Below are 16,214 nucleotides of genomic sequence, written 5' to 3' on the forward strand. Positions count from 1 at the left end.
TGATTCACACATAATAATAATAAGAAGAAAATGTGCTCGCGAGACGTGGAAGCAAGGGTGAACCTCCTTGTTGCAGAGAAGCTACCCCAGAGACGGTTATTTGCATTTGTTGCTTAGCACTTTGTCATTCGTATCTTTGCTCTATCCATGCTGCGTGTCTTTGTGACAGATACGCCGTGTGCACGTCAGGTCAGAGGGCAAAGTAAGCCTAAAAGCGAAACTTACATCACACCATTTCAGTTCACATGTCCCACGATTTCAACAAAATGACAAGGAAAAGACCATTGCGATCTAAGACGGGGCTATTCGCGTTCTCTGGGAAGCAACAACAACAACAACATAGACGAATGGATGATGATGATGATGTGGGATGTTTCCCTGCGTTGAGTGCAGGACCCTACCCCATTCCAAAAAGGCATGGGCATCCGTGGCTCCTTGGCTCCGATGGTAGTGAACATCCTGACGACGCTCAAGGTTTTAGAAGACAGGGGCCACCGGCTCACCCTCCAATGGGTCCCTAGCCACATGGGAATAAGAGGCAATGAAGTAGCGGATCGGGCAGCTGCTGCGGCTCTGGGAAGCAAGAATAAGACTAGTCACTATCACACCTGGCAGCTCTATCAATATCTTTTGCCACGAACGGACAGTGCAGGTGATCATTGTTTCTGCCAGTTGGTACAGAAACGCTCACTCAGCTTGTTTGAAGGCAGCTAAGACGAGTGGTAAAGTGTTTATTAGCAATGATAAGGACGATTGATTAAGGCGTTAAGCAAGTGGTTTCTCTTCTTTTTTTTCTTTTTTTTTCGAGCGGTTGAGGGGATATATTTTTGCAGTTAAGAAGGTGAAATGGAGCGGTGTACGGCGAATGGAGCCTGCGGCGGAGCATCGACCCCTAGGACAGATCCACAAGATTACTTTCCTCGCTCGTGCTTTTCGGCGGGTCCGGCTATGATATACTCAGTGCAGCGGAGGCTGTTCGTACGATTGTCGTGTACAGCACTGTGCACACTTAACAGTAACACGACCTCCGTACAATCGGTTGCCCCAGTAGAAAGTGCGCAAGGGTTCGCCACAGCGAGTAGTAGCGAGGTGATTTGGCCTGGAATGACCCAACGATAACGCTTGCTGTGTGCAGTTCATGATCAGGCCTGTGATGGCCTTTTTGTAACATATCTAACCTATGCCGTGAACACAGCTTGGAACAAAAGTTTCTATAATGCTGCAATCTTGTATTTAAATTCTTCCCCCGCGGCCCTAAGGGAACATTTCTTGGGCACAATCCGTGAGTTGGTTTATTGCAAGGATTCCGCTCAACACCTGCTCCCCTAAGCAGCAGGGGAGGCTGAGAGAAGTTCAATACAAAATCCCAGCGTTTCATAAGCTTTTTTTCCCGTAAGCTGTACTCACGCAGCCCGAAAACGGCGAGCTTTCAAATCGGCGTACAACCGAAGCGGCGTAACAAGATTACTCTTCAGCTTGTTTAGCAGGCGTCTGGTAAAAAAAAAATCAGGGAAACAAAAAATGATAAAGTGATAACCGCGTTGGCGGAAGGATAGCGAAACAATGATAAGTCGTTTCACGGGGCCTCCGGCTTACTCTCCCGCCCTACCCAACAGTTCCTCTTTTCAGCTGTTGTGACCAGTGGCATTGCTTATCTTACAAGGCATTTCTGAAGTTAGGTGAAGCCAGCGTTCAGAGGGAATGTCCCTGGGAATGTCCCTCATGTCGAAGAAAAGTACTGTATGACTTGCGAACAGTGCCTGGCTGTACCTTCACAATTCAACATAAAAATATATAACGTTTAAGGAAGGAAACATGATGAAGGTTCATATCAAAATGCCTGAGACGAGGGATAGGAAGGGACATACACAACGTCTCAACATTGTGTGTGTATGTCCCTTTTTGTATCTCCTCTGGAGGTCTCACCATCATGGATACTATCAAGAGCTCGCTTACTATTGATCCGTTCTTTCAATGACAAAGGTCACTTTCATGAACTGGATGGCAGCCTGCTGTGAAGCAGGGTTGCGGAATGGGGTCTCCCATTCCGTTCGAATTCCATTACAAGGAATCGAGATTTGCGATAATTCCTTTCCTTTCAATTCCTCGGAATGAAAAGGTATGGTCCTGGAATGGCTTGGCAACCCAATTCCATTCCGTTAATTCCCTCAATAAAAGAAAAGGACCGGTAACCATACTGGCAACTCCAGCAGTGCTAGAGGAGATTGACATTACCAAGCACGGAAAAAGCACAAAGACAAGGTTATTTCACTCTTGACCGTGTGCAGGTGCGGTGCAAAGGGTGCGAGGGCAGAAACCAGCACGTTGAAACCAAAACTGCCACCGGGGCACCCGGACCATTCCATTCCCATTCTTAGGACAGTTTCCGCCATTCCATTCCAATTCAATTCCGAGTTATGCTTAATATGTAATGATACCGGAATCATTCCAACTCCGGAGTGGCAACTCCGCAACCCTGCTGTGGAGAAAGAGAATAATGCAAGGAGCTCAATATTATTTCTAGGTTGTGCATGGTCATTGCTTTCTGATAAATGCTGACTTAGAATTTCAGGGCAGTGGTTGCAGTGGTAGCATACTTGTGTTTTCACCCTGGATGCCCATTGTGTGTGGTCGGTCACCCGTAATCTGCTAACGTGCACATGGCTAAAACAAATATTTGTATTTGTTTGAATGCAATTGGTATAGCACATTGTTTTTTACGTGTCCTTTGGAAAACATAAATAACAAATTCTTTACTCTGCAAGTCTCTTGTCAGCTCTACAGAGCACCTTTGTGACAAAGTCGGAGAAAGCCTCAGCTTTCATCCAATCAGAAGCACGAATCTCTATCTACGTAGATGGTACAGGTTTTCCACATCTACGTCATAAAAATGGCTGCGCCTATATGGTTTGTTTTGGTTTTGGATTAATTAATTTTTGCAAGAGGAAGACCAGATTGAGAAACGAAGGTGCATTTCGGAGGCAGTTGGATGTGGTTGTTCTGAATATCACAACCGTTTCAACACATCGGGCAATCGGCGTAATTGACCTCTAAAGACACTGGAAACAGCTTTCGACGCGCTTCAAACTGGTTCCTGTATTTCTTGCGCGGCAGTGCGCACGACAATAATTGTAAGAAGGGAGGACAAAGAGCTTCAAATACCTATACGAGACGTGTTCTGTACCACTCTATTTAGGGTATGGTGGGGCAAGATGAGACAACAATTTGCAATTGAATATGAAATTTTTATTTTCATTTTTTTAATAAAAAAACTAGGCATGGGCGTGTTGTCAGGGTTCTAGAGCTTATGACCTCTAAATGCAGAATGGACGTAGCGTGCGTAAGGGAGAGATAGAACAAGATATTGAAAAATGCAGATTGTCATATCTTGCCGCAACCTCGGGGCAAGACGAGATATCACATCGGGCAAGATGAGACACGGTGTGGTAATGAATACACCAATTAATTTTTGCAGTCGAAGCTGACAAAGAGGCCGCGGGCCTCTACACAATCCCCGTGAGCACACAGTCCACATGCTATGCAATGAAACCACACAGAATCTTGTGCTATTTTGCTCCACCGTCCTTTGCAAACAGGGCACCACCAGTCCGATGTGTCGCTGGTCACTCGCTTTTGCTTTGCTGGAAATATCATAGGACACAGGAAAATTTGCTGGAAAATCCTAGGCAATATGCAAAAAAAAAAAAAACAAGGAACAAGCATAAAGCCACGTCATAGTTGACTTATTTCTTTCTAAATTACATTTAATTTAAATTGCATTAAATTTACCTTACATTCAATTGTAGCGTCTTGCGCCGCGTGCATATCATCGGATGAACTAATTTTTCTGTTCAACACCGGAAGACCAACAGTCATCATAGGCCCTCATACTTTGCATATATGAATGAATAAAGAAATAGAATATGGACTTCCACTGACAGAATAAGCCTACGAAACACTGTTGCACAGATGACAAGTAAAGGACTAGAGAAAATTGCGCCATTTTGGTGGGTCCCGGCAGAAGTAACCGATTTTTTCTCTCTTCCACGCGTACACCAATCCGGACAATTCTCATGGATAAAGCGGACATGCAGAGCCACCTATGTGTGCGAAATTTCAAGCGCATGGAGCAAGGCGTCTCTGAGACAGACGGCGTCGAGCGAAAAATATCACGTCTTGCCCCGTGTCTCACCTTGCCCCACCTTACCGAACACAGTAGATATGATGGTTTTATGACCTGAGAAATGATTGCTGATGATGTTGATGTGGTGAACCGATACCATGCTCGGTCCGGTCATCACGAAATCTATGCAGGTGCCGTTGTGCGTCTGTCAGATGGGTGACGTCGTTTGGATCACAAATCATATTTGCTCGTAGACCGTGGAGGTGGTCGTCTTGGACACGTCTACATGAAAGACGCCGGGTACTATCAATTAGCTGCGAAATCGACCGACAGGGGCGACAGTGTCACCTTTCTAGTGCCGAAAACACGCCGGCCGATGTCCGGAATTGAGGGTTCTTTTCCGTAATTCTCGCGTATGTTCACCGGAAGATCACTTAGTGCTGCGATGGTACGATACCGTCCGGATCTCCAATGCTCCACCTACTGCATTGAATGCGGAATAAACGTGTAAAAGCAGAAGACGCGAGGAAGCTATCCACACTACGGTAGTTCATCGTTTCTCCGCAGCGCGCCGACACCGTTCGATCTCGAGCGAAAAGCGAGTTTTAGTACATGGGAATAACTATACGATGAAGGAAGTTATCAAATCAAAGCTTAGCAATGTGATGTCACCCGTTTCAAAGAAACAGAGCGATTGGCTTATCATGTTTTCACAATCGTTATTGTGAACATCTTCCGATCTGCTAAAACCCGCAATCGCTTTAGCAGATCGGCAGGTGTTCGCGATAGCGGTTTCGAAAACATGATGAACCAATCGTCCTGTTTCTTGAAACGGGTGACATCACACTGCCAAGCTTTGATTTGATAACTTCCTTTGTCGTATCGTTTTCGTAGATTTATTCCGATGTACTTTAGTATAGTACTTTAGCGAGTTTTAGTGAACCATTTCCTCTCAAACGGTTACCGAACGGTTTCGTGGATGGCCAATCAGAAGAGGAGTGACTCAGAATGTAATCCTCTGGTTGGGCAGCAGCGAAACCGTTCGCGAACCGTTTGAGTGAAAATTATTCACTAAAACTACCTAATATCGTACTGCAATGTACCGTAAAGGCGTAGGTCGTGAAGCGTACGGCTGGCCCAATCCAATCAATACAAACGCTGTAGTGGATGAAGGAATTAAACACAGACGGACAAATACAACACCAGCCTCACAACGCCTAGTAGCATACTTTGCTGAATTGAATGATGGAAGCTGAGGAAAAGCCACCACAGTGGGATTCGAACCCACACCCTCTGATTGCCGGACAGAGTCCAGAGATATCTATATTCAGGGCGTAAAATAGCCAGCGCGTTAAACGCACCGGCAAAAACGCGAGTGCAAAACCGCATGGATGAAGTGCACAGCGTGAGACGGGGAACGTATCGAGGGAAAGATCACGCAGTGTTGCCAGCAGAGGTTCAGTTAATGCGAAGCATAGATAAAACACATACAATTACTTATTTGCTACACGAAAGGGATTCCGGTGCCAGAAGAAGCGATTAGGAAGCGAGGAGAAGGTTAAGCGTTGAACTGGTTCAGTCAGGTGCAGAAACACTGGGCTATCTCAGAACGCTGAATCCAAGTGCCATTGCATTTTTAACCACATGGCCATCTTCAATACGACGTTTCTGTATTCTTTACTTTAATATCCCAATAGCAAGGACATTCCTTCTATCTTTCATCATCTTGAAGTACGACAAGCCTTCTTGAGGGACCTGCCTGAGAGGCAACCATAGAACACTTGGATACATGTCAGAATCCAAACAGCGGAAACAAATCACAGCGGTTTCCATATGGTACAGAACTGGAAACTGATACGCATGCACGATGTGATTGCCACGCTGCCGTCCGTGTGATATATCAAGATACTCCTGACGCGCTCGAGCACACTCTGGAAACCGGTTCTTCGCGCGAAATTTAGCTCCGAGCGTGCTACGGCGCGTTTTTCGCGCTCAAATACGCCCCATGCGGTTCCACCTTTACGCCATGCTAGCTACCCTCTCCCCAACGCCCCAAGGCACGCTAGGAAACACACGCACTCACCCTGAACACGCCACCAACAATGAGATAATGTGTTGAGGGTGAATGGGTGTCCCTGTGCCTTGCGTGCTGTGCCGTACGTGTAGCGTGCCTTGGTAGTTCGCATGCTATGGTGTAATTGGCTGCATCTCTGATTAGCAATCAGAGGGTGTGGGTTCGAATCCCACTGCTGATGCCTTTGCTTCAGCTGTCATCATTCAATTCATTTATGCTATGCGAGAGAGGGCCCTGTCGCTCTCTCTGACTACGCGCACTCTCTGCTTTTCTCCTCTCTGCCTCGGATAGGCGGCGGATTGTGCCACAGACACTAGGATCGCCCGAAATCTTCCCGTTAACAGCTGTAGCTGTAAAAAAAAAAAAGAAGAAGAAAAAAAAAACCCAAAGGGACTTAAACAGCTGATAACACGAAAATGGGACCAGCTCCCGCACCATAGTGGTTAGGATGATCGTTTTCTACGACGAAACTGGGAGGTGACGTGGGATCGCATTCCTGCATCGGCTGTGCTATCTGAGGTTTTCTGCTGAGGTGCTGTCCTTTTTTTTCCGGCAGACTTTCCAGAAGAATGTCGGCAGGGTTCCCCCTGAAGCCCGTACCAGGACGTATACTAGCCCCCCACATCCCCCACTCCTTACTGCTGTCCTCGCTCCATCTGTCCACGTCTGTACGCTGCTCATAGCCACAGTTGCTTCGCGGCCATAACACGGAATTTAAAAAGTACAACCGTTATGTATGGCATAGTAAACAACAACAACTTTATTTTGAGCTGAAGAATGGGGAGTTTCATCGTCAGGGGCGATACTGTACCCCATTGCTGGTGGTGATGCGGGGAATGAAACAATGAGCCCCTTCACAATAAAGATAGAAGTCTTATGGTATCCAGAAAGGTCAAGTCCACTAGTCAAGGACAAAGCAATTTTGATAGAGAAGAGGGGCGAGAGTCCGGATGAATAAGAGACCCGGAGAGTGCGGTTCGGGGGAGGTTGGTGGGCAATGAAGAAGAACGTGCTCCAGATCCTCTAGAGCGCCGCAGTGACAACATCTGGGAGAGTCAACTTGTCTCAAGCGGTAACGCCACTGAGCTGTAAAAGCCACATCGAGTAGCATTCGATGAATTAATGAAGCATTTTGACGAGAGTTGTTTCGTGGCATGCGGAAAGCGTGCTTTGGATAACTCTGTTCAGCGTAAGTGTCGGTCAATGTGGGTTGTCCACTGGCGGGAAGCCAGGGGTGTCACGAGGTGTCGCAGAATGGAGCGACGGTCTCCTCACAGCAGTGAAATACTGGCCCACTTTCGATACGAGAGAGCTGCTTATGCGGCGCTGTCCGCCTGCTCATTCCCCACCACACCACAATGGGCTGCAATCCACTGGAGACACAGCCTGTGGTCTACGTCGTATATATGGTGGTAAGTCATCAACACATCCATGACTAGGGGTGCGGATAAGCCTTGTATGCCAGCATTTTCATTACCTTGCAGTGCAGATTTCGAGTGAGTGAAGACCATTCCCGCGGGGTAAAATCAACGATGTGCTGCAGAAAGAAAATGATGGCATAGAGTTCCGCAGCTGTTGATCAGGATGGATGTGAAAGGCGTCGTACTTCCATTACGCCTGCGGATGGTACGGCGAATGTCGAGGAGGACTTGCTGTTTCTGGATGCGGCATCTGCATATGCTGCTGTAGACGTAGAAAACTTCCCGTCTATCGGAGCATAAAAATGGACTCGAAGGGCTTGAGGGGGAACCTATCGTTATCTAAGGGGGGGGGGGGGGCGGGTTCTATCTCAAATCGGGGCGGGGCGATTGCACCCCACCTCCCGGTCCGCTACTCAAAGTACTCCAGTCAATAAGCACGCATTTGGTGGGTACATCTGGTCTGCTTCTTACGCTCGATCCTTTCACTCAGACACCTAGCTCACTAACGAGGAAGCGCTTCGGTTGCACCGCGAGTGGCCGGCATAGGAACGTTTTATTACTTTCTTGAGCTAGACTAGTGTTGAGCTGCACCAGGGGGCAGTCAGGTATCGTCTGACTACAGTTGTTCGTTTTACGGACCATAAAGATTCGATTTTGGAGTCTGTTGAGACGAAAAAGGAACGGCTTGTTGGTCTTCCGCTGAGTGATGGGATTTCTAAGTGATTGATTACAAAAGGAGCACCCTGATGTCCGACCATCGTTGTTGTGCGAGAGTGTCCAAACGTGTGACAATACTCAGTCATCCCACCTGGAACAACAGAGTGTACGTTGAGGGCGCCAAATGTCAACACAGGCACTCCCTCGATTTTCCTCGTTCCCGTTCACATACCCACATACGCCATGAAGACTCTCCTGCTGCTGGTCCTCGCTGCCTTCTGCGCAGCAACCGATGTGGTCAACGAAAAGGATGTTCGAAAGCATATACTCGAGTTCAGCCCCAACCTTTTGACCGATTCTTGCAGGAAAGGTAATCACTAAGCAGCCATACAGAAGTTATGAGTTGCGAAAACTAAGCTACCGTAGCTAAATATTTTTGCGGCCACTATAGTTACTCGTTTAAATACTTTCTAACACGAAAAGATGGCCCGTAAATTGTACTCTATGGGTAATATTTGTAGTGGCTTGAAGCGATGAAAATGTGTGTGTTCTTGACTACGTTCAAGCATTCCTTTTTTGTTATAGCGTTGTTATTTATTTAACGTACTCGAACAAGGTTTCGTAAATTGAATGCTCATCCAATCAAAGATGTCAATTCTGCTTTGACTAAGCGAACTCTTGCTTTGTTTTCTTTAAACGTCCTTAACCCTGTCACACTTTACTAGGAACTCGATTGATTGACCTGATTGGTCACCTAAGTGTAGATTTATATTTTTTTACACGGCCTCGATAAGAAGAGGAGGCGTCTCTTCGCTGATAACTCCAAAACATTGCATTATGCAACTAGACTGCACGCATCATACGGCGGCCGGCACATCTCTAGGGTTTCACCTTTTGTGGTTAAACCAGATTCCGCCAGATTATTCCCTCCTGAATCAGTATAGGGCAAATTCGGGTTAAACGAGATTTCTTCCCGAATTCCAATTAAGTATCAGGTTTTACCACCAGCAATTGCACTTGCAATTGCTGAAATTTTGTACGAATGTGTGATGTAGATATTATTATAGTGCAATTACGGTCCAGATGACATTCCTTCACTGTTTCTCCGACGCTATGCGGAGTGATGCTCTAGGTACCTCAGTGTTATATTTTACTCATCTCTGAAACTAGCAGCTATACCGAGTGCACGGAAATCGGTGTTGTACCCGCTACCCGATCAAGGTAACGTAACACCGATACGCGCTACCTGAGCAAAAAGTAACGAAATCCCGATATCGTTACACGTTTCTAGAAGTAGCGGAATATCGCTACCGTTACCCGTAAAAAGTAACGCGATACTTCATGCGCTACTTTTTCGGAAAGAAAAAATAAGTAACCTGAAAGTCTCACTAGTAACGCGTTCGTTAAGAGGAGAAACAACGCATAACAGTTTTTCAAGGTGACACGTAGGTCTCCTCAAGGCTATAATTTGGAAACCCATTTTTACAGATTTACTAAAAGCCGCTTTTCGTCGATATCCCGCGCATATTTTTTTTATTCCCCTAAAGCAAATAAAGCACAAAGGAAGCCTACCGCTAAGAAGTTCTACGGCTTTGTTACAAAAAGAACTGAGCTTGCCCGGAATGAGAAGTTAGTAAACATACCTTGATGTGCTTTTTCAAATTGAAAGTTAGCTAGGACGAGTAATAGCTAGCGGGGACGGCTGACCACAATGACAACTCCAACCATACACGGAGTCTCCAAGAAGGTTTATCCCAAATAAGGAACACGTGGAGGGCACAGCCTCTTTGTAAGATAACGACATCTGTGCCCTCCTTTCGGGCTTTTTGCACGGCCTTCGTAGAATGGGTCGTAATATTGGCACAGTCCCTCAATACTCTTTCTGGTCAGGAAGCTCCCGCGAAAAGTTCGCTTAGGGCGCCCCGACGACACGTGGCGGCGCATCGTCGCTCGGGAGGTGACTTTCGTGTCCGCCGCTGCCTGCGCGTAACGATTGCATGTGTTTCTGCGGGTGTTTGGAAGTAAGAACTTTTTCTTTTTTGGTGCTTGCGTTTTGCGAGCGTACACAGAGGTTCATTTTTTTAAATATCCTTGAAATTTACTGCAATCTTTGCACTCTGTTCGTGTGTAAGAATGATCTACACAGATGAAGGAGACCGTGATATTGGGCAGCTTGTTCGAAGGCACGCAGAGTGGAGGCTTTATGATAGGTCGAAGTCGATTTGTCGCGAACCTGAGGTCGGAAAGTAGCGGCAGAGCTCAAAGATTGCGCTACCGCAAATTTTTAACGGAAGTACTTCTTTCGTTACCAGTTTAAAAAGGTAGCGCGATCTCTACTCCGATACCGAAAAAATTGACAGATACGGTAGCGCCGCTACTAGTAACGGCGCTACGTACTGTTGAGGACATGGTTGTCTAAAATCTTCAGCCGGTGGCCGAGCGATCCCCTATCGGCGATGTCGCGCACGACGGAACAATACCAATACCCTCCCCGAGGGGAGGCCGCGCTGAACTGCTCTCCCTAGCAGACGACGCTGAGAATGCGATCGTACTCTCTCCGGACAAGTGGAGCTGCGTGGCCTTACCTCGGAGTAGACCTGTGCGCCGATGCCACTTTGACCGGCGGCGGCGTAGAGCCGGTTTTGCCACCAGCGGCGGCGGCGTCAGCGCCGCGAGGGCGTAAACACGTAAGCCATCTACAAGCGTACGCAAGCGCTGGTGGTTTGCGAGGTGTATACTGTTTAGATTACAGTCGAAACCACATCCTAAAAAGGTTCCACTTTTTATTCGAAGAAAAAAAAAGTCTAACCGTAACAAATTTATCATAAACAATTGATCTACCTCGATCATATTTTGACTAGAACAAGCCGCGAAAGCCTGTGCACAGTAACATGGTTGCACACGCGCTGTACCCTCAAAGGGAATTTTTACAGAGGGCATGTTGTCATGCACAAAAATCAACCCGGCCAGCGGGAGGAGGAGGGGCAACGGCCCCCATTGCACCCCATCGCGGTGCCCATGGGGGTCAACCTAATACTATCACGAATGAATGAAAACATAAATAATAATAATAATAATGACAGTATAAGAGCCACAAAGCTCGAGCGTTTTCTACACGTCTCCTTTTACCAATGTTTTGCATTCGTTCAGCAACGGTTTCATGTACCAACATACTCACTTATCGAAGGGCTTATCTCCATCCTTCTCTTTTGCGTTTGTCAGGCACTCATCGCATAAGAAATCGGAGCCAATCTTCCCATTCTTGTCACCGTCTTGCAAAACTAAGGTGCAGAAGTAACGCCACACCGCGCTCGTTTTAAATGCACTTGAGCTCTTATCAACAGAGAACAACGACACGCGCTTAAAAGCGTAGATCCAGTCTCTGATGCCATGACAGTTCAATACTCGTGAGGCCAAGGCCGGCAGAAGTGCGCAAAACCACTTTGCGCTTCCCGCTCCGCAGCGGAACCGATCGGAACACGGAACGCGCGCGGGATATCGGTGCGCCAGGGTGGCGCCGGCGGCGGCGCACAGGTCTACCTCGGAGACAGTAATGGTAGAGTTCCTTCGTGCGCGACGTCGCCGATAGAGGACAGCTCGGCCACGGGCTGGAGATTTTAGACAACCGTGTGCCCAACAGTACAACACTGATGTAAATGCGCTTAGGTAATCCCTGTACATACATCAGGCTGTATGATGACGCCCCAATAACTATAGGCCTATCTCCTTACTTTCCATCACAAGCAAAATTTTAGAGCACTATGTGTGTGATCACATATCTAAATGTCTTGAACAAGATGGTTTCTTTATTCGAGGGCAGCACGGTTTTCGACGTGGCTTGTCTACCATAACTCAACTGATGGAGATTGTACAAATATTCTCAAATATATTAAATGAAGAAGGTCACATCTCTTCTCGATTTTTCGAAGGCATTTGACCGCGTATCTCATCCCAAGTTATTAAAGAAACTTCATGAAATTCTTGCCAAGGACAACATAATTAAATGAATTGAGTACTATCTTCGTGACAGACCGCAATGCGTTTTTGTAGAGAATTCTTGCTCCACTGTTCTTTCGGTTACCTCTGGCGTTCCAGAGGGTTCAGTGCTTGGCCCCTTGTTGGTTTTAATATTTATCAACGATCTTCACCACCATTCACCACCACCACCACCAACAACGATCTTCCAATTTCTATATCTGTCTCCTGCCGTCTTTATGCCGATGACTGCATGCTGTTTCATGAAATTAGAGGTAGTTCTGATTTTGAAATATTAAACTGTTGGCTGATGCACGTACATAATTGGGAAAAAGATTGTGATAAACTGCATTTACGCAAATAACGTATAATAAAAAATACATATTCCACATAAGAGGAAGCATGCGAACATCATGAGCGTGTCAGAGTATTTGTTTCTCAAACGTGGTACAGGAGTGAGCACTGACCTACACATTGTGCAACCATGCGTATTAGGGGAAGTGTAAATATCGGGAGATGGAAATCTGAAGCAGTCTTCCAAAACCGCACCGATGGTCTAAATTAGCAGTCAAGTGCTACTAAGCGTCTCATGGACATGTCTACCATTAGCAAGTATATTCCGAGTGGGCTAAGGCGTCCGCTCGTTGGTGGTAGCCAAGGTCGTGCTGAAGACTGAGAGGTGGTGGGTTCGAATCCTACCGCCGGCTCTGCTGTCTGAGGTTCTCCTGGGTTTTCCGAAGACTTTCCAGACGAATGTCGGCACAGTTCCCCTTGAAGTCGGCCCAGGACGCATACTAACCCCCCTGTCCCCCACGCCTTCCTGCTGTCCTCTCTCCACCTGTCCACGTCTATACGGCGCTCATAGCACAGTTGCGGCGCTAATACGCAATAAAAAGAAGCAAGTATATTGTTTCTTCGCTTTCTTTCTGCCTTTTTACTCTTCATTCATTTCACCATTGAGTGTCTTTGCCGCCTCGGGAACCTATCCACAGCTCACGCTGCGTGGATGAACCAGTCCACCAGCAGGCTCGTTGAGCAGCAAAAGCTGCCTAGCGTGGCAAGAACAAGTTACCATACGCGATGTGTGCACCAGGCAACGGGCGGAATAAGGAAGAACATCGAAACAGTGAGGCAAAAGACGCGAGCTGTACATCCCCTTCGCATGCGCCGAATCAAGCCGGAGTCACGTGATCCTTCTTTCCTCGCAAAAACGACGGCATCGCCCGTCTCGCCAGTGGTGGAGCTCCTGCCCAATAAACCGCTCGCGGCTTGCTGGACAGAAAGCATATGTAGCATAATAACCCGATGACACCCGAATATATCAGCAGCACGCGATTTCCCCCCCGAACTGCAGACTGAAAAAGAGCACCAGGTTTTCCCCTCCCGAATCCGGTAAAGCACCTAACCCGAAAAAGTCACACCCTACATATTTACGTAGACTCTAGCGATGCGTTGATTGCACCCATCCTATCTACTTAAAAGAAAAAATATTGTTCTTATTCTTTGTTCTGCTCGCGCCGAAGCTCAAAGCCGCGCACAGTGACTCTGAGCACAGACGGAGAAAAAGGAGGCCATTATGAGCTGAGCTGTCCGGGACGGAAGGAACCGTTCGGAATACCCAGTAAAAAGTGACGATGAGTTTGTTGCTAGGCGTGCCTTATCACAAAAGGAACAAAAAAGAGTAAGAGTAAAAGAAAAACATCTCATTGAACGGTTTCTAGTGTAACTATTTATTTTGGGTTGTTATTTTAGACGGACAGCACCGTATGAGTTCACGGAGCGTATATAACTTGGCGCCAACAATACTTGTATCTGCGCAGTGTTCAACAAATGCAAGGCCAAACTTCTGTCCATGCTGGTGTTCACGAACGAGCTCTTGAAAAAGTTCGAAGAGTTTAAGGTAAGTTGGCGTGTACACGGGGATGAATGAAGCTCGTTGTTGAGTATTTTATATTGCAGGCCGTAAAATGTGTCACTGAAGAGCTGGAAAAGGGATTTCCTCGGTACGACCTCGAATGTGACATGAGAGGCGAACACAAAAAGGTATAACATCACTAAATCACGCGACGTAGAACTCAGGACTTACTAAGTGCAAAGTTCAAAGTCAGCACTTACTACTTGACGTCTGGAATTCTTTAGCAAAGATTTTTGGAAAACACGGTTGTGGGACGACGGCTTTTAGGCAGTACCGTCCATGGCTTTGCCCCGGCTCATACAAAGACAACTCATACCGGGCAACTGATACCACACTCAAGTCATACCAGGACAACTGATATCAAGACAACTCATACCGACAGAACTCATACCGGTACATATCAGTCACGCCAATTGAACTCATACCACACTCGTCTTATTCCAATCCATATCGCGCCGGAATAGCCCATATGAGGAAAAAATAGCACAGAGTGTGACCTATAATGAAGGATATGTACGAATCCCACACTCGTCACGAGGAATCGCTCCTTCACCGCCTCCGCCTCAACGTCGCCCGACACCACGGCTTCTATTCAAAATCAAACTGGGTCAACCCAGCACCTCTGCACCAGCTGTGGCGCGGTGGCTAATATCCCCCACTGAATCCTGCACTGGACCACACTCAGCTCTTGGTATTATTGAACTTAGTATTCCATGCTACGACGGAAGTGTGGGGTAATTTCCATTTGGCTTCTTTTCAAACTGCCATATCTTCCACGCAGTGCGCTTCAACAGTATGCTTCAGTAAGCGTTATTTGTGTTATTCGTACATTTCCTTCAACATAAGTCACACTCTGTGATATTTTTTCCCCGGTACATGGTCTTGCCTGGCTCGTCTTGGATTAGTATGAGACGTGTGGTATGAGTTCACTTGGTATGATTTGTACTGGTATGAGTTGTCTTGGTATGAGAAGAGCGGGAGATAAATAAGCACGAGTGAGATTCACAAGTGCGGACCCCTGCCATATACTGTGCGCTCTACTGTTTCTGGCGGTCATTGTTGTGTTTTTCGGACAGGAACGCAAAATACAAGTGGACAGGTCTAGAACATTTTTGAGCCTAGTCCTGTCTACTTGTGTTTTGTTGTCCTGTTCGTACCACCACCTCCACCTCAAGGGAATGATACCATCAACTTTCGCGCATGCTTCGGCCAGGTCGCACTTTGGTGCACCTGACTGGATGGCAACAACTATATTTTTCTTTTGTGTGTGTGTGTGTGCAGGAAACCCTCCGCTTCTTCAGAATTCTAATAGTTAATAAACCAATAAACTAAGTTTGCGGCATGTTTCCTTTACAGGCTATGGACTGCATGTTGAGCGATGAGATACAGGTATTTATTACCATTCATTATCATTCATAACCCGCGCATTCATAATCCCCATTTTCTAATGACAGACTATAGTGGGTCCAAAAGTTGTGGAAAGCACTTGGCCACTCACTGTGAGTTTTATCGCACATTTGCGGTTTTTCACCTTCTCCGCATCTAAAAGACGCTCTTAGATTCCGCGGACAGATGTTGGGCTTTTATGCGGGTGCCGTACAAAGCATAAAATCGAGTCATTAGATTCAGAAACACATTTGTGCATCGCAAATGGCATGAGATACGAGGTTCTGATCAGATTATCTATCTATTTGCAGAAATGCCTGATTGAGGCTTCGGTTGCTAATCAAGGTGCGTAGGAGTCAGCGAGCATCTGCAATAAATAAAGCATAGATTTCTTCATACAGTGCTATCTTTATTACCTCTGGTTTCCGGTTGTATTACCAGTGGGTCTTAACCGGGTTCCGCAAAACACTGAGGTTCCGCGAATATAATACTGTCGAGCTCCCGCAAGTGGAACTTGAAGCTCGCCCTCGGCTATAACGTTGATATCCGACCGTGCCTGACATCTCAGCGTCGCTATCGGGACGGTCACCCAGATCGCAGGACCAGACCAGGGTGCCACTGCTGATGCTTACTCTGAAGGATGGAGCAAGCATCATTGGCAAT

At 46.8% G+C, this 16,214-nt stretch overlaps 1 protein-coding gene across 1 annotated transcript; it reads left to right on the top strand.

Annotated features, from left to right (window-relative positions):
* Window positions 1–8,518: 8,518 nt before the first annotated feature.
* Window positions 8,519–15,947, top strand: LOC135392233 (uncharacterized). The gene is made up of 6 exons (XM_064622953.1): window positions 8,519–8,645; window positions 14,071–14,150; window positions 14,210–14,293; window positions 15,522–15,554; window positions 15,620–15,664; window positions 15,863–15,947. The coding sequence occupies exons 1-6, from the start codon at window positions 8,519–8,521 to the stop codon at window positions 15,902–15,904; spliced, it is 411 nt and encodes a 136-aa protein (XP_064479023.1). The 3' UTR covers window positions 15,905–15,947.
* Window positions 15,948–16,214: the final 267 nt, after the last annotated feature.

The sequence above is a fragment of the Ornithodoros turicata genome, chromosome 4, assembly GCF_037126465.1.
Source record: "Ornithodoros turicata isolate Travis chromosome 4, ASM3712646v1, whole genome shotgun sequence".
Lineage (NCBI taxonomy): Eukaryota > Metazoa > Arthropoda > Arachnida > Ixodida > Argasidae > Ornithodoros > Ornithodoros turicata.

What these genes read in the sequence shown, in the direction of transcription:
- LOC135392233 (XM_064622953.1), top strand. Translation starts at nt 8,519, where the DNA reads ATGAAGACTCTCCTGCTGCTGGTCCTCGCTGCCTTCTGCGCAGCAACC. An exon ending in AAAAGTTCGAAGAGTTTAAG is followed by an intron (nt 14,151 to 14,209) that starts GTAAGTTGGCGT and finishes TTTATATTGCAG; the next exon opens with GCCGTAAAATGTGTCACTGA. An exon ending in TGTTGAGCGATGAGATACAG is followed by an intron (nt 15,555 to 15,619) that starts GTATTTATTACC and finishes TTCTAATGACAG; the next exon opens with ACTATAGTGGGTCCAAAAGT.